Here is a 21,897-nt window from a genome sequence, read left to right on the forward strand (position 1 = left end):
GAATAAAATAATACTTCTAAAGTTCGCCAATATTTTATTTATCTCTCCAATTTGAGTTTTAAAAAGCACACCTCGGTACACTAATCCAATGCATACTTCAAATTACATAGACGCTTAAAATGATTCAAAAGTTATGGTATTTTTAATATATTGGAGTGAAATTAATCAATGAGCTGAATGAAAATTTATCAGTTAAAATCTTGGTTGAGTTGTAATTAATATTTAAAATAAAAAAATTAACTAATGTATTAAGTTTTTTTATCGGGTTCTTTGATAATCCTACCATTGGAAACTATCAAAACGAAGATTTTCTTCCCTATCTTTCGCGATAGCTTGCGCAAGATTGAAACCATGACCGAGTCATTTGTCGCTCTAATTTCGGTTTAACATTATATATTATCAACAAAATCTGGTGTTTAAAATGCCGAAATAGCAACAATTATTATGAATAGAGTTTTGGTGCTAAAAAGCCATATACATCTATTATTTTATTTAAATAACTTAACGTTCAAAAATTAAATTTAATGATGTCGCATATCCATTCAAGCATATTGACTAGTCAAGGTTATCTCTTTCTCTGTACTGCTGGTGCAACTTTGTAGAGCGTAGAAAATGCCGAAATTATCTAAGTTGGACTTATATCCTTTTCTAAATAGCCGCCGAAAAAATTAATTCGGAGATAACAGGAATAATCTAAATGCAGATACTTAATATATGCATGTGCAACTTCTCTCCAATTCTTGATTCCGAGACGTCCAGATCCCCATAAAGCCAATTATATTGGACATTTCATAAGATGCACCTATTGATGTTTGATATGTAATTTTAAAATGCAAATGAATTGTACTTTCAATCCTGTTTGGAAATATCCACGGAATACAATATTGAAAGCTTACCTTGTTTTTGTTACTGAAATATGGAAAAAAGCAAAAAATTCCATTTCCACTTGAAAGTACTAGTAGAATGAAACGCTGTTCGGGTTAGTTCACTGGTAAAAGGATAAAAAAAAACGAAGTCATTAAATATACCTTTATGTATTACATCTCACAAATATTTGCAATATCATACCGTCCAAATGTAACAAAATTTAATGGTAATCTTCAAAATGTATCTGAAGTAGTTTAGGAAAAATATTAAGATTCAAAACCATGACACTTCATCTTTTCCACTACACTAACTTCACCTGAAGTCACTGAAATAATAATTGATATTGGAAACTGAGTCACTTTAAAGAATAACAATTTTACAAACAAGAGTCCATGAATGAATAGTCACTTTCCAGTGTTTCCAATCTCAACTCTTACTTACAACGCAAAGGCCTTAACATATGTTACTATTAAAACGAAACGAGAAAATTAAAGCAATTCACCTTAAGCATTTTCAGTTGGTTTTTCCTCTGTTTTGGTGTCCTCTTTCTTTGCAACTTCTGCCTTACTGGCCTCGTCAAAGTTCTCTACTAGATCCGGAACGTCTTCCTCATCCTCTGGCACAATTTTATTAACTCCACCAGCATTGGCTACGGAACTTGCCAAACGTTTCAGTTGGGAGATACCTTCAGGACCTAACTGACTCAAGATTCCAGGAAGCATTTCCGTGATTTGTTTATTTTCTCCGTGTCCTGTGATAGCAAAAGTGTTAGCGGCTAAAGATGCTTGTGTTTTGGGATTGTTGAAATGGATTACAGATCCATCATCTTTAATCATATTGACCTGAAAGGTAACATTTTTTCCGTCAACGTAATACAAGCAAAATTGTGCGTTGTATTGCTAAGTATGTACAGGGTGTTTTCTAATATTTAGACTGGTTTTAGTGAATTTCTTATTAGAGATGAGTAAACGCTTTGAATATAAAAGTGGTAGAATTACTACTAAATTGCAAAAAAATGTAGTTGCGTAAAACAAAAAAATAGGTAAGATAAGAAAAAATACAAAGTTGATAAATATCTAATGACCTATCCTATATATTCTTTTTCACAAGACCACTACACCAACATAGATAAGTGATCTATGAATTTTTGTTACATATTTTTCAATAATTGATATCTAAATATTTTTATGTGGAAATGATGGAAACAGTAGTTTATTTAAAATGTATCATTTTTTTCTTTTTTTACCCAATATTGAGTTCTTATTTCATTCAATAACATTTTTTAGTGATTTAGGAGCAGATAGTCCTATTGCTTACTTATTTAACATTTTACCTATGTCTAATAATGAACACACCAGAATCTATCTAAATAAAAGATATCTCACCAACAGGTTTCACTTTAATGGTTCAATACAACACATTAACTTTCTGAAGTATCACTTTGTTATATTAAATTGAAAAGGGTACAGTAAGCTCTAGATGATAGGTAGTTTACACTCTGGGTTATATAGTTATGTTATATATGTCTAACTACATGATATGTACTATATAATCCACATCATTTTACCAGATAAGGATCACTGAAATACACATTTGTCAATCTATATTTATCAAATTGAAGAAGTTGGAATTGCAATGTTATAATGAAATGGTCAATCTTTGGTAAATTATCCAATGCCCTTGAATTATATAATCATTAGTCTTCAAAAAAGTTGTTAAACACCTATGACGTTAATAAATAATGTCGATTACATTGAAAATAACATCTACCCCTTATATTTAAAATATTTTTGAGAGCCAATAAACATTTTTTATTATATTAATTAAGGAACTTCTTTTAAAAACATAATCTTTTCATCAATTACCACTAAGTTAGGATTAATCCTAAGATGAATATTCAAGGTAAAATTCTTTTAATAACCCCAGCTTTTAGTTTGCCTATTTTGGGCACTTAAAAAAAAGTTGGTGACAAGTAAAGTATGGGTCTTTATGTTATTGATTTATTCCAGTTTTACAATGTAAGAAGCAGAATAAACTGAGATTCGTTTACTCAGATCCATACATATTGAGGTGTTAAATTCAGTATAAGTGGAGATTTAGTAGAAATCAGACAAATGACATACTTATTCAATATGTACAAATTTAATGACACACTATGAATAGATCTTAACCTTTCAATAATAAGGTTAGGCTCCATCAGGTTAGACTAACAGATAAAAAATCATGCTTGATCAATGGACATCTGTATTTGTGTATAGAAACACAAAATGTGAAGAAAATATTTATTTATTTTTAATTTTGTAAACTACATTTAATTATTCCTAAGAAATGTGCCATTCTTAAGGATTTTGTCACGACTTTTTGGATTAAGATTCACATAACTTTCAAACAAAGTGCCCAACAGACAAATTGCAAATAAATTAACATTAAACTTTCATGGGAAAATAGTACTTAATTGCATGTCCTTCCTATTGTTTTATCCTCAAAGTTTGCTATACTTCTGCTCAATTTTCTCCAAATAATCAAAAGGCATAACATTCTATTTTTAGTAACATCACATTGGTGATATCGCACTATAGGCGGGGCAATAAAACAGTTTTCATAAAGATTCAAGTAAAGCTCTTTTGATTTCAATGGTGTAAGTATAAAGATAGTGGTCAAACCGAAGTTTAAATACAGATCTAAGTAAACAAGACTTAGAGTGGAATACAAATTAGGTAGAAATGATGAAATCGGCCTTCGGCCTTGTATACGTTTTAAATTTCAACATGCATTATGTTGATATCTGATACTCCTAGAACACATGTTAACAAGAAAATTCTTACCTCCTCAATCCCAGGGATGGTATTTACTGACAGTTTCTTCAAAGAGGATTGCAATTTCTTATCATCCGTGGCCTGAGTTGAGTGTACAACCTTCTTCTTCCGCCTTGGGGTCCCTTTGCCGCCGATCCTTACTTGGGCAACTTGAGACTGCAGTTTCTTCAACTTTTCTGCGTTCATGATCGATTCAGTAGAATTACGCAGATTCTATATGATATTCAACACCTTTATGTTTAACTTGCCTACGTTTTTAGATATTTTTGATGTAAATTCTTAAAAAATGTATCGAGACTTTTTCAAAAACCGCACGTGCTTATAGCCCGGTGCGGCAAGAGAGAAAATGGTGGACTTCCTTTATTCATTCCTGGTAGAGGTGCGTACGCCTTTTGCCGGGATATTCAAACTCGCATTATGTTTTTACGTGGTTTTGTGATTACGTATTGAAAATTAGGGCTTATAGTTGTGAATTTTTAGACGAATTCTTGTGTAATTATTATAATGGCTCTTATTTAGTTTGTAAAATTCGAAATAATCACATAAAATAAGAAAAATTTAAATTAAAAACTCAATTTTAGGAAATATTACGATCTTTGCCGACCTTTGACAATTGACTTCTTTGTCGCTACTGTCACAAATCATATTAAACATTATGTTCTCATGCCATGACGTCAATCAGATGCCTCTTGTTAACTTAAAGATTTATTAATATTTAAAAGGTTTAATAGATTCTTTATTAAAAAAAACTTCCTTAACAACAACCAAAATAGTGTGATTAGTATAGTGGACTACAACGCAAAAGTAGTATATGCAGCATAGAGGTTTTTTACCAATTACCCTAAAATACCTTTGCCTTTCCTCTCAATGGACTTGGCTCTGTCCCTTTCAATACTAGGGAGTGCCGGCGATAACCTTAAACTATGAATGATTTTCTCTACTCCAAAATAATAATAGTAACAATACTAATACTGAAAAATAAATAATAGAAAGAAAGTAATAATAATAATAATAATAATTGCAATAAATAGTAAAGAAAATGATTATAAAAAAGTTAATTTTCTAATTTCCTACCTCGACTTAATCAATTTTAATACGTTTAAATTCTATTTATTTTTGCCGTAAAACAAAATTAAAAATGTACTATTTTCTATTAAATTCAACATAAACAAGTACATATATTAAAAACTGACTTGTTTATAACAAAAACTATTTAACAGGTTTTTACAAATTTCAATTTGTATTCAATTAAATTTCTTTAATCTCTTTGATTCTAGCAGAATCTTTCCTGTTATCCCTCCAAATCACGTAATTCAAGACAGTCGCTAGTCCCAGCCACAAGGAATAAGGAACGATTAGGTATCCTGCCAAAGGACTAATTTTAAAAAACAAATAACCTGTTGCCAATGCTGTTGCATTAACTAGTTGAATTTCATATAATGCCTAAAAATCAATATAAAATTTCAGCTTCTTTTTGAATTATTAAATTGATGGTTTTCATACCAGCTCAGTACGTTTAAGTCCAAAGAAGCAAGGTGTCCATGCCCAATTCAGCAGAATATTACTACCATAAACGATGAGAGGTATTTTAGCAGCACCTGTCGGTAATAAGAATAAGTTAATTATCCAACTGTATACGAATATGTCAGGTTACTATTTAGAATATATTATATAAACATTACCGTTACATAGTATGAATGATATTATCTCTTACCATCTGGTCTATTTTACATACCCACCATCAAATCCGCCACCATCTCTGTAAACCAAGTACGAGGCATATCCGATACATGAGTAAAGGGCTCCCCATGTGACTCCAAATGCACAATTTGAGGGGGTCCATCGGGGTTTTTTCAGCTCCCTGTACCAAGGAGTGAGAGCGTTTCTAGTAATCACAGCGGCTGAGAAATAAATCGGAAATTAAAATGAAAGTATAACATTAGGTAAAAATATTTTACCGGCCACTCCCCCTACGTTGGGAAGTACAGTACTTCCCACAACGGGCCAATTAATTTTCACGGGCATTTTGAGATAAATATTCTATACAGGCAAACTTGATTTTTCGTGTTAGAGCTAAAGAAAATTTCAATTGAATAATATGTAGCACACGATCATGACTTACCTACTTTATCACTAAACAAATATAGGATTTTAGCAAATTTATTACAGATGTACCGAAACAGTATTAACGCGTATACAATTTACCCAAACGTGTTAACGGTTACAAAACGTAACTAGGAGTTAATTTGTATGCTATTTTTGGCCACCACTGGGCTACTGTACAGTATAATATAACGAATAAAGCAAATTGAACTTTGGATTTAAGTAATTTTTCCTATAACGATACTATTGCAAAATATCATAAATGGCGAAATTATAATTACCTATTTATAGAGGTGAACATCTTACTTCCATAAATAAGTAATTATGGTTACATTTACCTACTTATATTTTGGCGTTACCTTACCTTAGAGAGAATTAGTTGGATTTTCTCCTTTTTTTGACTTTCATATACTCCTTTAAAAAAAAAATTTCCGCAAATACATAACTTGCGTGCAAATTAAATTCGCCATTATGTCGTGAATTATTTGTGTAACATTCGTAATTTCTGTCGTTAAACAACTGCGACAATAATAGAATTTAATTTCGTTAAATAGAATCTATCAAACAATACGATTAACATTATGTTGAAAAACCTTTAATGATAAGTATTTCGTATTTAGTTTCAACCTTTCAGTCAGAACTGTCTTCACTGATTTTAGCAACATTGAGTAAAATCAAATGCTTCATAATACTTTAATTAAAATGAAAAATAAATTTATTTGAACTAGTACATCTTACAAATGCATCAATAAAATGAATTTGGCACTCTTTCTATAAATTTATATGAGGAACACCCAACATTCTATCGTTTTCTATTTTTTGGTGATATCTACATATGTAGTATGAAATGTTCAAATGTTTCCTACAGAATCCCTTATCGGACATTTTCGGGTCACAGTCCCAATGAAACCCATACCATCCTTTACTTTTACATGCCAATGTGTGCAAAATGTCCTTCAAAGAATTCTCACCAATAACCCTCGGCGTCGGCATTCCAGCTTTTAAAATTCCTTTACCTAATTTTTCCGGTTAGTGGATAATCACAAAGCATATATCAATGAAAAACGGCCTGAAGATGTTAAATGCTACAAAAAGTCTCACAAAATATTTAGAAAATTGTTGTACCTGCGAGAAGGTTGGGAATTAGTGAAAGATGATCCAGGACCGGATGGGCACAATTTTTGCTTGAATACAGATTGACAAATTGAAATTATTAAGTGAAGGATATTAATAGAAGTTTGAATATTTTCAGACTTGTTAATAATACTTATTATTATTGCCTTGTTTGCTGTAATAATCTTGTAGTATGTAACTTACAAAAATACTCCCCTGTCTATTCACATATTGTACTTTTGTAGTACCAGACAGGTAAGGTAGAGCACATTCATTTCCTCAGCCAGGTATAAAGACCGTTGAAATTTTTGTACATACAATTTTTGCAATTCGTTCCGTAGTAACGAGCGTAATCGAAAGACAGCCTTAAAATGCAATAAACTATACTTGATTTATAATAATTATTGTAATCTTTGATATTTGATTTATGCTCAGAATGTAGTAACTTTTCTGGGCGCAGTTGAAGCATTTGAGTAGGTTTATGATTTTGACTCAAGGCACCACTAATAATTAAAATATCTTCTGCAATTCATTTTCAATTTTTTTTTACCCGAATCGTCAGTTTTTTTTTTAATTTCCCGTTAAAAACTTATACAGTGCAGTAACGAAAACTCTACCCAACCATCAAGTCAAGTTCCCGCTGCTTTCTATACATCATGAAACAGCCATGAAAAGTGGCCAAAGAACGGTTTCGCCTTCTTCGGCGTTTGGACGTCAGCACGAAAGTACTACTGCGTCCTGCGTGCCACACAAAACTACTTTCGCAAAATGTGATTAATAATAGTGATACGGCATTGATTTAATTTTTCAATAGTGAAACTGTGCCAAACTAATCATGAAATGTGCTGTGGATTATATCTTTGTGATACTCTCCTCCATGATAGTTTTAGGTAAGGAAACATAAAGAAGTGTAGAGTTGCGATTATGAACTGCCTGAACTGCCCATATAAATGATAATCAGCATGTGTTCACTGTTTTGATGGAGCTATTTCGCGTTAAATTAAACAAGGTCGTTGGAACAATGCATAATTACTTACTAAGTTGCCGTGGGATAAGCGTTAATCATCGATATTTCGTGGTAAAGAAGCAAATGAAGACAGTCAGAAAAGCGGACTTTCTTTAGTTTTACTTTTTCTTCTTATTTTTTAAATGCAGATATCTACGAGTTCCTCTAGCTAGGTAATATTTAAAATGGCTGAAATTTGGACAAGAAGGCCCCACCATCAAAGGCGCCTCGACATATTGTTAATAGTTTAGTGGGTTTTACACAAAAGAATCAAATTCTATTATTACGACAGTTGATTTAACAAAAGTTCGGAAGAATTATGATACAATAGCAATCATTATTGGTATATTTAACTTAAAAACCCTATTTTATATATACTGAATCTCATCAGAGCCGAACGTTGAGAAACGCTTCTGGCTTAATTGAATGTTGATATCATGAGTTAAACCAAGTGACAATACTTAGGACATGACTTATGGATGTAAGGATATGCAAAGATTGCAGCTTCAGTAATTTCTTTTTAATATTTTTTTGTTAGGTCATATTATTATTTTGATAATCGGTATTTATCCGACGGCGACCGTTAAGGGCATTAACGTTATACTATATTTAATTTTTATTACTATATATACTTGCAAGTTGATTCTATAACTCATGTTCTAAAATTTTCTCTGAATTTTACAAGTTTTTCATTTAATTTACAGGTAATTTGAAAAGAACTACTCATGATCGATCTTAAAACGTTAATAACACTATTACATTTAATTACTATTATTTTAGACCTTCAGCAAGTTACATCAACAGTTTTAAGAAGTTACATATCAGATCAAGGACTTCATGGAACTATAACTTTCACAAAAGATCGTGACCAAATTGTTATATCTACGAACTTAGAGCCGACCCTAGAGTATCCTAGTTCTATTTGGTCCTGGTATATCACCGAATTTCCCGTTGATTATACGATAATTGAGAATAGGTAATTTTTATTTATTTTATGCAATAAAAATTAAACATAATTGAATAAAAAAACGCCCATTTAATTTTCTAGATGTGAGCAGGAGAAAATAGGAAACAAATTAATAAACCTCGAAGATCTCTTTGGATATCTTGTTATTCCTGACAACCAAACCAGTGAATTCTCCAGTACAGATTTAAAAATTAATGGCAAATTTGGGCTATATGGAAAATCGATTTTCTTGCACGAAGTTGACACTGGAAGAAAGGTATTTATGTTTTTATTATTGAAAAAGCATTGGCAAGGTCTATTCTTAGGTATGCGCTTCTCTATCAATGTTGGAAAAAAATCACGAGAAAATAGCAGTAGCGCGATTCAACTCACCTATTGCAGGAAATGTGTATTTTCGTTGGTTTTCGACCAAAGATAATCACAGGGACATGCTGATTATCACTGATTTATACCATTCTAACAAAAAAGAGAAATACCAGAAGTACCTCGACTTCACTGAGCACTCGTGGAAGATCTATGTAACCGATATATTCGATGAGACAGATCGCTCTGAAGACAATTGTAACATTTTGCAATTGGTATTTGATCCTGAGAATAAAGGCAAAGGAAAAGGTTTAGGCGATGTCGATATAAGGCTGGGAAAACTCAAGGTGTCCACGAATTATAATAGAAACAAATACAAGACTTTATATCAAGATAGCGACCTAATTTTGCTACCCAGCGATTTGAATGGACCGCAGAGGCGTCTCTATGTAGTTATATTTGAAAAGAAACATGAAGACGTCTTTTTAGCTTGTGCCAAAATTCGATACGATCATCCTGTAAATTCCAGGTCAGTATTGAATTTGTTTTTTAATTAAAATGTGTAGTGTGCTTAAGATTACAACATCTAACACAGGGACAGACTGGATAGGCCTTACTCCGTTGCTATATCCGCTCAAATGTAAATTTGCAGTTAGATTGTAAAAATATACCAGCTAAAGATGAATTATATTATAGATTATGTCAAATACTTTAACATTCATTTTGTGTTTTTTGGGGAGCTGTTAGATTGTGACCTCGGAGAAAAATTTTTTTTTTGGTAAGACAACATGACTTTAACCCACTAAGAAACTCCATACATGAAGAATGAAGTGAAACTTCAAAGATGAAACAAATTCTGTTAATATACTGATACAATTTTTGATAATGTATCAACATTATTTGACATAAGTTTTCCTTTTTAGGGTCATAATTCAATCGGGCGGTATTAAAGGGGACATAAGGTTAACTCAACATAACAGGTTTGAGCCGACTTTTATAAATTTCAACTTAACAACTGCTAGAGGGGATTTGGAAACGAGGATTGTGTTTGGGTCTACAGTTGCTGGGTAATTAGTTCACACATTTTTTCATATTTTCTATTGAATTTTACCAAAAATGCAGATACAAGATTCACGAATTGCCTATAAAACCTGCAAAAACAGTGGGTCAAAACGAGAATGCTTGCTTGACAACGAAATTCGTCTATAATCCCAAGAAAACTGACATAGGCTCAGTTCCACCCAATGGATTTGGCACTCAAGACCAGTATCCAATCGGAGATTTGTCTGGAAAATTGCTCCATCGGAACAACGCTAGTGTAGTTGTGCCTGGAAGTCAAGAATTGAATGGCACATTTTGGGATGTCTTCCTTCCTCTTCAAGGCGTTAATTCCGTTATTCATCGAGCTCTTGTAATTTATAAGTAAGTTGTATCAATGTTTCTCCAGAGCTGCAGCAAATATCCGTTTTCATAATACCAGAAACACTCAATACCCAACATCGGAAGTTGTTGCTGAACCTTGGATTTGCGGGACTATAAGTCTCTACGAGAGTAACTTTGAATATCAAAGGCAGATCTTCACCGCTGAAGTGATATTTAGGTATCCCACAGTTGGGAGGATGGTAATGAGACAGGTTTGTGATCAATCTAGCAACCTGTCTAATTGCTATGAGTTCTATTTTGATTTTAGGTGAAAGATGAACCGTGGGCTGATACAACTGTAATGTTAGAGTATTTAGTACATGCAGATGGAGCACAATTAAATAACTCAGCAGACCATAGGTGGGCACTACATGAAAGCCCTCCTGGAAAGGATTTTTATGATTGGCAAAATAGGTGTATAAGTGCTGGAGATGTCTACAATCCTTATAAGGTAACTACATTAAATAACTTTGAGTTTGCATTTTTGGTCATCATATGTTGTTTTTAGATTTTCTATGATAACACTTCTAATATAGAGCAATGCAATTTAGATTCCATCGGGCTTTGTAGGGTCGGGGATATTTCTAAAAGACAGGGAAATTTAGAAATATCTGGCAAAATTGCCGATAGTGATAGAGTTTCTCGAAAAATCTGGACTGATGTTTTGTTACCCCTCACGGGGACGCATAGCATTTTAGGGAAAAGTGTTGTTATTTTTGATGATCATGGGCCAAAGGCCAGGGGAGAAAGATTGGCTTGTTCACGGTGAGTAAAAATGGTGGGGTACAGTATTACCTTTTTATAATAGAATTTTGACTCTATTAAGAACTGTTGAAAACTCGTTCTTTGCTTAGGATTGGTGGAGTTTACCGACGAAAAGCTGTTGCTAAAGATTGGTTTCCAAACGGTGGAGAATTAACCATGAAAGGAAAAATCGAATTTCTACAACAGACTGAATATGACATTACCAACGTGGAGGTTGATTTGGAAGGCCTGCAAGAAACTAGCGGATACCACGTTCATATCGTAAGAATCCTTAAAATTGTTATGGCAATTAAATTTCAATAAACGTTATTAAAGACCTCTGTAGAAGAAAATTTGGAATTCCCCTGTGAGGCCACAACTCTATATGGGCATTGGAATCCTCTAAATGTCGACCCAACATCTTCCCCCATTAAATATCAGGGAACTCCTGATCAGTATGAAATGGGTGATCTCAGTGGAAAGTTTGGAAATTTGCAGAACGCCACTACTTACAAGAATTGCTATAATGACACAATGCTGCCAATTTTTGGTCCTAGAAGCATCTTGGGGCGATCAGTCATAATTCACAAAAAAGTAAAATTTTCATAAATATTTTTCTAATCCAATCGTCACGTAATTAAATTGCGAATTCTAGAAAGGTAATAAAAGATGGGTGTGTTCTACAATAGAAAGGGGATACAGTCCTTCGGAAGCCAGAGAAATTCGAGCTATTGCCTCGTTTCATCACCCTCTAGGCTATGCCTATGGATATTTGAAAATGGTAAGAAATCATTTGGACTTCCACAAAATAAATTAATACCTCTTTTGGATTAATATAGAAACAACTTATCTATAACGACGGTAGTAGTAGTGACACCACAATTGAAGTGAAATTGAGACACCCTGGAGACAATGACCGCAATATTGTACGTCGCCTCGATAAAAAATACTTTCATATTTATATTGAGTATTTTATTTTAGACACGAGATCATAATTGGGCCATCTATGTGAATCCAGTAGGAGTGGACGCAGCTGTAAAAACTCAAGCCACGAGATGTGTTGCTGCCGGTTACGTTTGGAATCCTTATTACACCCAACTGGCTGATCCTTTAAATGTAACGTTATTATATTTTATTTCAGACTGTACAGGTAGATTTGTTTACTCTGTGTTGCAAAGTAGATAGACTTTTGCGTTCGCCATAATTTCAAGATATATTCTTTGTTTGACTCTAAAGCGGTACATATAGATATTTTTAGGCGAAGTTATAAACTAAAATAATATTTTATAAACATACCTATCTAACGGTATTCAATAACAACAAAGAGCCGCAGCGGTTCCTTTCCTATTCAAAATATTCTATTAACGAAACATCAAGCTCTTTACACCCGCTATTTAACTGCTTTGGCATATTGAAAATCACTAATAATATACATGGATTGTATTCACAAACAAGCAACAAATTTGACGACACAAAACCTTGTTGACAACACTAATGATAATATTTCCATTATTTCTGTTCATATTCGGTTTAAATATTTTACTAAACGTTAACGGATAGGTTACCTTTAGGTCTAAGCACTAGTTACAATTTATCCACATAATTACTGTTTATCTAGAGACCAATTTTTTCTTGAAAATTTTCAGTATTTTGAACACGAGGGTTGGAAATGAAATTACGTAATTTATGACGTGAGTCGTGCATTTTTGTACTAAACGACGTATAGCTCTGTTTATTTTGTTCTGCGGGCAAAGTATGGAGTATTTGGATTCACCATATTTACAAGAAACATTCTTTGTTTTAACCTCGAACTGGACACTTTTAAAAGAGAGTATGAACTAAAATGATACACGATACGTTTCCAATAAGTATTATTACAATACACGTTGCCATATTTCAGTAAAAAACTCATACTGTACTAAACCTACTGAACTTGTGAAGTAGATAGCTTTTGCGTAATTTAGTAAGTTATATGAGGCTGATTCACATAGGATGAGCTGTACCGACAGGAATGTGGGCCCGAGAATCCCCTTCGTTGTTATGTGGGCGACTTATCTGCTCGATTAGGAACCATTGATATTGGACTGCAAAGGAAGGTTTTCGTAGACTCAAATTTTCCTCTCGAAGGGGATGTTACTGTTTTGGGCAGATCTATAGTCATTTTAAGTCCCGATAAGAGAGGAGAGAGATATGCTTGTGCCAACATCGAACCAGATTACGATATCATCAAGTATGTGAATATTGAACGACCCCCAAGATTCGTAGTGTAAGTATGCTTTTGAATTCACATCACTATTAGAATGTCTTACAATTATGTATATTCTTTAGAGCCCAATTTATCGGAGATGTGCGGGAAGTAATGGGAATTCCAGAATGGTTCCTTACAGTAGATACTAGAAAAACAAAAACCCTGTATACGAATGCTTGTGTACAGATACTACTTCACTTTAAAGGTCCTATAGCTACTAAGTTGGAGCAAGATTTTAATAGACTGTTAAATTTGGGACGACTAGAGAGTCCCAGTTTATATATACCTGGATTCATAAAGGAAAAAAGAAAAAGCAAAATATCTTATAAGTTGTGTGGTGTGATGGATCCCAACGAAAAATGTAACACGTTCATCAAATTTTTAGTTATATAAAAATATTTTTAATGTTTTTATTGCAGCTCCCAGGAGGACACTGAGCTTCCTGTTCCAGTCCTCTGGGGCGAAAAAATCCAGCTCTAGCCAATTTTACCAAATCGTATTTATTTGTGTATTTGTTAAATATTTATTGTTGTAAAAAAATTAATAGGTCGATATTGTAAATAATCAATTTCTTTGTAAGTAACGTTTTGATAGAAATAAGAACTCTTGTGTCCAAAAATTACAATGTAACACTTTTATGTAAATAAACTTGACAATCTCCTTTATGTGTCTTAAATTTAATATTCACTTCACCCACATGAAATTAATCTTCACCAAATTGTCCAGAATAAAGTTTTTCTTCATAAGTCTTTTCAATAAGTCTGCATATATCTTTAGATATTTTATCATTAGTTAACCAATAGATTACGTGCTGCACAAAGTAAAATATAGGCGATATTCAAAAGGTTATGTAGATAGTTATTACTGCAGTAAGCCTTCATTTCCATCATACTGGTCATTTACTAGGTGTATGTTTTGCTGCCTATACCGCAAGGAGTTCGTAAAGTCTTCTTTTATGTCAACACTGACACTCTCAATGACAGTTCAGATTTTGTTATGGAGGTGGTAATCGTTTTTGGACTCTGTCCTATATTTCATGTTTTCTTTTCTCAGATAAATTAGTGAATTCTCCGAAAAATAGTGAACAAACATTGCAATTGTGGTACTATTTACATATATGCTTTTATCTAATCTTATCATTGTTCTCAGCTAGTAGATTATTCAGGATTTCCCCCAAATCTAACAGGTGAGTGTTTTATCAATTGAAACTGGAGATAATAATTTTCCTTTTTCAGTTATTTAATACAAATTATTACTCATACCTTGCATTAATCAGTATTTGTTGTCATAAAATGAGTAAACTCTTTATTTTAATATTAAGTATCATATCATAAATTTGCATTTGAACTTAAGAAATACACCATTTGTTTTTCAAGTTAATTGTAAAACCTTTTGAATCTAAATGAAGAATTCTCAGGCTAAGAAAATCCAAGAGAAACCCCAACTGTGGTGATCTTCTGATTTTTTCAAGGGATGTCAGAAATTGAATTGAACTCAAGATTAAGATATTAGGTTTAAGTAGGATTCAGGGTAAGTACCCATTTCACCCTGTATTTTTTTAGTGACTACCTCATATACAGTTTCATATGAAACTGTAGGTTTCTTTTTCCTGCAAAGACTGTTATTCTTTTGGTGAAACCCTTGATGGAACCCCAAAGACTCATTCAAGTTCAAGACTCAAGTGTTACAGTAATTATTCTTTGGCGTAACTTAAGGGCAGCTGTTTTGAGGTTTCTTCCCCCAAATCAGAAATTAATAAAATGACAGTTATGACACACTGAAAGTCGAGATTTTTAGGGCAGAATGTTTAGGGCTTCTTTTATTACATTGTTCAATAGTGGAAATTGTAATTTGTTAACGCAAGAATTTCACTTTTATATCATGCTTTAGAAGCTTGTTTCAGTTTACTTAGAAAGTTTTAACTTCATTCTGGTTTGTTTGTTAGTTTCTTTGAATTTTCAAGAAACATAAGTACATAATTCTCATTGATAATTCCTTATTTTTTATATTAGGAGACAATTATACTAACACACTTGGCCTTGTGATTTCTCAGATATGCCCATTGTAAAACTGAGACCAGATTGTGTCCTGTGTATATTGCTATGGCAATTCTTATTCGCTGCCTGTTTAGCCACAAAATAGATTGAGCTTTCTTATTTGATGCTCCTATCAGTAATTTGTTTAAGTGTACAATACCTAACAAATTGTTCTAGTGCTCCTATAACGTTAATTCATAGAACATTACATTCTCTAAATAATGAAAATCAAAATATTTTGGAAGGCATAAAATAAAATTTTTCTACTATTTAAGAAACAAAGTTGATAGTTGAAAAGAAGAAATGTCAGACTAAAGATTTGAGTAGTTACACTATTTTATATAGGAAGAAAAATGGCAATGAAAATGTAAAATTCTTTTCCGTTCATTTTTTTAAATATTCTTTTATTTTTATTGTTATGGTGTAAATAACACTCTGTTTTCGGAGACAATCATGCAAGAACAGGTCTGCTAGGCTTAATTTGACATATAAGTATGGTAATTTCATTAGAGTAAAAAGAACAAAGGAGAATAAACTTATTTTATTATCGTTGGTACTTATAATCTGTCAACTGAGCAGCCAGGTTACTTTTGTGTGTTCTCAGCCTTAATTCTCTAAAACGGAAAAAGTCGATAAAATCTCTAATACAACATAATCAACTAAAAACACACTGCTACTAGTAACATTCTTATACAGGGGTTTTACACCATTTTTATTCCATTACTCGGTTTGAAACCAAAAATTTGCATTTTTTATTGATTTGTATTTTGATATACTTAATTGCGTTTGGATGTTTTATTCTAATGAGTATGTATTTACATGTAATTTTCCTGGTAAACTTGCAGATAAGATGTCCCAATCTACCACTATTGAAACTGTGACGATAAGGCGACCATTAAAGGTAAGCCTTAGCTTTTGAATTCATACATACCTATATAAAAAGACCCGTGAGAGAAAAGGGCCGGATGGTCTTGTACATTTATCTTAAATCTCTGCTTCAATCTTGCTAGTCTGCCAGCTGTTGGACCAGAACAGATCATTTAGTTTAGTATAAGACTTTTGTTCTTGTCTCCCATTTCACATATCCACAATACATATTATAAAGGCGAGGGGCTAGTGAATACAAAGTTTTCATATGAGATTTTAATGTTTTGTTCCCTGCCACCGGCGTTTTTCATTCAACAATCTCTAAATGTTCTTGACGATTTGTTTACGTGCTTGCAAGACTGCGTAACCATGAACTAGTAACACCGTTAAATTTAAATTCTTTTAATACGAAATAGGGTTTGGCACAATCGTTATTAAAGTAATGTAAGGGAAATGTATCGAACAACAAATACTAGACTGTTAGTGGAAGTTCCTTCATTTATTGGCAACACAAAGGAAGTTCGATCAATCATCGTTAGTAAGTTGGTGTTTGTAAAGTGACGTTTATAATTACGCTTGACGGCCTCATGAATGAATCGAAGTTATGAGGCTTTATCAGCACCTACAATGCATCTATTAATATAATCTAACACCTTTTTCCTAATGTAGCTCCCGAAATACATTCTCGGGGGAAAAGGAGAAAATTAACGTAATACTACCTTAAATATTCCCTGTTTTGGTTGACCCAAATTGTAAGATTTCTGAAAGGCGGCAGAATAATATAAGTAAATAAGGTCGAAGGCGATATTGCTCTAATCCTTTTTAGTTGTAGGAGCTTTTCAGCCAGTCAATTTCCTGTGTTGCTATAAAATCCATTTCCTCTACCGAACATTAACCAACATAGAACTGAAATGACAGGATTTGAAGGGTTTTGTTTTAACCCTGGTTCTTTGTTCAGTTTTATTTAATACGTATCATCAACACTAGCTTATCTTTGGTTCTGCCAACAAATGAAATGAGTAAATATTTGAGTTCATTGCCATTTTCCAGTGAGTTTAAAACTGTAATGGGAAATTATATTTGAATACCCATTAGGTATAAAGAACGAGAATAAAACCAGAGGAAATGACCCAATAAAAAAAGTGCAGGGTTTACTGCTGAGCTAATGGTAATGGTTGGAAAAGCAAATAAATAAAATATGTATGTATGTGTTTATAACTGAAAGCACATTATTTAGCATTTTTATATATACAGAATTACTTGCACATAATTGGTAAATTACAGACGTAAAGAGTGTTCGAAATTCGTAGAATTTTTGAAAATCAAAAGAAAACAATTTTTGATGGACTTTGCAGAAGTCAGATTGGAAGGTGCAAAATTGCGTGGCCTATTTTTTGTAATTGTTAAAATTGAGATAGAAAATATTAATAGAGTGTAAGAAACAGATAGAACATATAGCGGAAAATACTTACAATCGTCTTTTGAAAATGTAAACTATTTTTTTATTATACTTTATTTTCAATATACAAGCTAGTAACGTTTCACATTATTTACAGAACATTTTTTATAATTTTGTTTTCGCTTAGATTTATTTTAATTTCAAGAAATTTGATTAAACGTTACGCATTGCTTCAAACAGTTGATAACCGAGCTGGATGATTATTTTTTTTCATTACTTCCTTTGCCTTCTTAATTTGCATCGATAGATATTTTTGCAAATTCTGCGAAAACTTTTAATAGTACGAAAAAATACTGAAAGAGATAAAAAGTTAAAGAACTGAATAAATAATTTAGATTTGGCATCAAAATTCATACAGGGTGTCCTACAAAAAAATGTAAAGTATAAAATAGCACATGATCAAAAAATTTATAACACTTTTTATATGGTTACTGACGAGTTTGACGTTTTTTTATTGAGAGTCTTAAAAAAAATAGGTATACTAAATTTCAAAAATTTAACTCAAGTTACACTTGAGGCAAATATGAGAAAAAAAGTGTAATACTTTGCCTCCCTAGATATCGAACATGTTACGTTTTTCATTATAGGTCTGTTTGATTTTTAAAAATTATTTAGCAGAGTATTATGGCCCCCAGTAATATATCCATGATGATATGTTAAACTGTATAAAAATTAAGCATTTTTTTGATCACTATGTATATCTAAACATATTTTCTGAAAATGCCTCCTGAAAGTAGGTATCGATTAGAAATCTCCCAAATCTTCAGTATTTAGATGGAGTTTCGGAAACAACTCTAAACATTTGCTCATAGTTATCTCAGTCTTTTACTAACTTTAAACTTAATTCCAACGTGAGATTAATATGAGTGAACATTTCGGGATGTTACTGAATTCTCACCTTAATTATAGCGGTTTTAGTGGATTACATACATTCGAAAGCAAAAATAATAGTTCACTTTCTCAGTTTCAACTACATACCATTAACGTTTAAGCAAACCGCCGAACAAAATCGGCCAAAAAGTTTCCTTCGAAACATTCATAATCTTAAACTGCATTAAAAGCTGCAGTTCAAGCATTTCCGTTGAACGAATGCAGTTTGTTGTGTGTTGTGTTAGTGTTATTGGTGCGAGTTTAGATAGGAAACGACTACATAAAGGAAAATATTAATAAACTTTCGTAAGAAAAGAGTATAGTTATGAACTTCCCGATAAAGTTAAAAGAAATCTCCTACATGACCGGAATAATTGAAAATCGAGGTCCGTTGCTGCCGGTTTGAATTTAAGAAATTTGCCGGTGGAGTTGTTAAAAAGTTAGAAACTGCATATTTCAACAGGCATGTTTTCAACTACCTTGCCTGAATTTTCATTCTAGAATTTCTAAAATGTTTGTCTTTAAACTTTGCTGAAATTAAATAATTGGAGAAGTTTTCAATTAATTATTGCAAGAGATCCGCGCCCAGTTTAATCAAATTAGCGTTCAATTCTGTAAAAGCATAAACAGAATAATAATTGGAAGGTTTATTTTATTATATTTCTTATAATATTCTTCCATGGGCGAGATATTGAAAACGTGGTGGCAATAGAATGAAGCAACGCCTGGGATGATAAATGTGATGATGATAATATCAGATATATGAGGCATCGAGGAAGTTTTCTTAGTGTTAAGGTACATCTTTAAGTTATCATGTATTTTCCGGAGGGAGTGGAGAAAACTAATTTTTTTAAACCAAAATTTAGGGCATTTTACTGAAAATTCGACGAAAGATGGTGACTTATAAAGTAAACTAAGAACAAAACGCATATGAACATGGGTCAAGGAATGCTACTTTAAAACTGTTATGTGTGATTCACGTACAACGTTCGTTATAAATTTTTTGATTTCTTAAATAAGTGTTGCAACAATTGCAAACTGCAAGTTGCTTCTTAGAGCCTCAGTCATAAGATATTTGAAAGGTTTTTATTAGAAATGGCAATTGTGCCTTTAATTTTCTACAGTATTTCGATATAAATATATAAAATGTAGATATGAAAACTGACTGCAAGTTTTTCATAGGTTTCGTAGAACTGGACGATTGGAAAAATCATATGAGTGTAACAACGTTAGCCGAATATAGCTCGTTTCCCATAATTCTCGATAATTTCAAAATTTGTACTGCAGTTTTCAGCTGAAATTCGAACCAAGCCTTGGCATTTTTCCGGCCTAAATTCCCATCTAGGGCCCTGCGAATCATTCCAAAATCGATCAGCGAAAATCCAGCTGTGCGCCGCCGCTTTTATCCACTACCGCGACCGTGTTTATTCCTTCAGGATTTCAGCAACCTTTAAAGCTCCCCCTTTTTCTAAGGACATTGGACCCCCCGCTGGTTTATATGCCATAAACACGAAAAGTCGTATTGGGAGATATTTGCTCCCTTCGATTCCGACGAATTGTTATTACCTTTTGACCGAGAGACATTAAGATGGAAGTATAGATATCAAGGAGAACAACAACCTTTCAGATCAAATGGGCCAATAGGCACATTCTGTTAAAAAGTATAGAAATAAATCCGCCTTGTAGTTTTGAATAAATTTTGGAGCAAAGCGAGACTTTGATAAAATTTGCTCATGTCCTGTAAACTACATGGAGATACATGGGTGGTTATTAGGTCCAATTAACCGTGTCGTTCGACATCATTTCCCGTTCAATTATTGCTTCGCAATTCATGGAGCATATAGGCAGCTGAATTTGTGTCAACAAGAGTGGCTGCTAAACCATATGCATAGTTAACCTGATTTCTGTTCAGCTATCCGTTCATTTTAAATATAAAAACACCTACAGGTATACCTGTTCTATCAAATACATACATCGAAGCATTCCCACGGGTTTTGTTTAAAGTAGCATTAGCCACCCTTTCAACATGGCCCGTAATTGAATTAGGGGTCAGGAAATTGAATCACTGGTTACCACGTTCATTAAAGCTCACTAGGCGACAAGTGCGCTAGGTATATTAAATTTTATTAACCATGGTATTGTTCACGCTCCCGCTGGACAGTGCGTTGTTCCATCTATTGGAGTTCCTATTTACGGGTTCTTAATGAAGTTTCAAGTTGATTATCTCATGTAGCCAATTAGAGCTAAGTTTGCCTGGAATTGACACTTGAAGTTTAATTCTCGATTAGGACCACATTCCACAATGTGTAGTCAACATAATGAAGTCTGTGGTAGCAAACTTCCTAAGGCCAACTGGGGAAAACAAACAGTTTAATGTTATGTCCCGGCTGTGGGGCAAATATTGTAATGCGGAATCGATTTGTCTGAGAGTATTCTAACCTTGCAGCCATTTTTATTTTCCTCATGTAACTCGGTTTGCACCATTTCGTCAACTGCAGTTTTAAGTCGGAGAATGAGGACAGAGTTCTTTCGCATGCTCCCGCAGTCTTAAAGCTGCTCGTTTCTAATTCTCATCCCTCAAGAGTAGCAAGCCTGAGCAAAGTTGTGTGAGGATTTATGCTTTAACGCTTTGTCGAGGTTTAAATAATCCTCCGTCGTTTGCTCACGATCCATTGTAGGGAAGAATAATTAGACAGATATACAGGGTCCTGCAATAGTGCGTCAGGTGTCCTTAGCTTCTATACTAAGTTAACTTTTTTTAAAGGATTACACAGCACATAAAAGCGTATTTCCAGAAATTATTATTTAATGTATAGGGCGACACCAAAAAGTGTGACGATATACAACTTTGTTATTTCAAATGGAACCCTTCAATTTGTTTGTTGATTTTGGATTTTTCTTTAAATTTTAAGGTCAGCATATGTAAGGTGTCCTATCTTTACAATTTTACAAAAACCGTTTTCAAGTTATTCTGAAAAATTTGACTGCTGTAAGGTTCCACGAAAGCCGGTATTGTGCACTAACCGCTGTGAATTTTAAAATCAGCCTTCTGAGGATAAAAGACCACCCAATAAGC

At 33.0% G+C, this 21,897-nt stretch overlaps 4 protein-coding genes across 5 annotated transcripts in view; 2 read left to right on the top strand and 2 right to left on the bottom strand.

The window, feature by feature from the left end:
* Window positions 1–1,018: 1,018 nt before the first annotated feature.
* Window positions 1,019–4,039, bottom strand: bic (bicaudal). Its single transcript, XM_066290167.1, has 2 exons — window positions 3,693–4,039; window positions 1,019–1,709 (listed from the first exon to the last, which is right to left on the bottom strand). The coding sequence occupies exons 1-2, from the start codon at window positions 3,867–3,869 to the stop codon at window positions 1,371–1,373; spliced, it is 516 nt and encodes a 171-aa protein (XP_066146264.1). The 5' UTR covers window positions 3,870–4,039; the 3' UTR covers window positions 1,019–1,370.
* Window positions 4,040–4,860: 821 nt separating this feature from the next.
* Tspo (Translocator protein) lies at window positions 4,861–5,980 on the bottom strand. Its single transcript, XM_066290166.1, has 5 exons — window positions 5,810–5,980; window positions 5,642–5,756; window positions 5,423–5,584; window positions 5,187–5,281; window positions 4,861–5,126 (listed from the first exon to the last, which is right to left on the bottom strand). Exons 2-5 carry the CDS (start codon window positions 5,706–5,708, stop codon window positions 4,932–4,934), a joined length of 519 nt encoding a protein of 172 aa, XP_066146263.1. The 5' UTR covers window positions 5,709–5,756; window positions 5,810–5,980; the 3' UTR covers window positions 4,861–4,931.
* Window positions 5,981–7,548: 1,568 nt separating this feature from the next.
* Window positions 7,549–14,254, top strand: Rsod (Related to Sod). The gene is made up of 17 exons (XM_066290161.1): window positions 7,549–7,789; window positions 8,686–8,881; window positions 8,954–9,128; window positions 9,178–9,704; window positions 10,099–10,242; window positions 10,298–10,597; window positions 10,656–10,809; window positions 10,866–11,048; window positions 11,106–11,362; window positions 11,452–11,623; window positions 11,678–11,935; window positions 11,997–12,122; window positions 12,181–12,267; window positions 12,323–12,457; window positions 13,333–13,607; window positions 13,670–13,950; window positions 14,009–14,254. The coding sequence occupies exons 1-17, from the start codon at window positions 7,735–7,737 to the stop codon at window positions 14,122–14,124; spliced, it is 3,441 nt and encodes a 1,146-aa protein (XP_066146258.1). The 5' UTR covers window positions 7,549–7,734; the 3' UTR covers window positions 14,125–14,254.
* A 329-nt stretch (window positions 14,255–14,583) lies between these two features.
* The window catches only part of LOC136343439 (p53 apoptosis effector related to PMP-22), a 37,895-nt gene continuing 30,581 nt past the window's right edge, over window positions 14,584–21,897 (top strand). Inside the window, exons 1-3 of one of the 2 annotated variants that reach the window (XM_066290164.1) lie at window positions 14,584–14,775; window positions 14,825–15,119; window positions 16,471–16,526. In XM_066290164.1, coding sequence (XP_066146261.1) covers window positions 16,476–16,526 — 51 coding nt within the window. In that variant the 5' untranslated portion in view covers window positions 14,584–14,775; window positions 14,825–15,119; window positions 16,471–16,475. The remainder of the gene's footprint in view (window positions 14,776–14,824; window positions 15,120–16,470; window positions 16,527–21,897) is intronic. The other variant, XM_066290163.1, reaches the window with a different exon arrangement.

The sequence above is a fragment of the Euwallacea fornicatus genome, chromosome 14, assembly GCF_040115645.1.
Source record: "Euwallacea fornicatus isolate EFF26 chromosome 14, ASM4011564v1, whole genome shotgun sequence".
NCBI classification, from domain to species: Eukaryota; Metazoa; Arthropoda; class Insecta; order Coleoptera; family Curculionidae; genus Euwallacea; species Euwallacea fornicatus.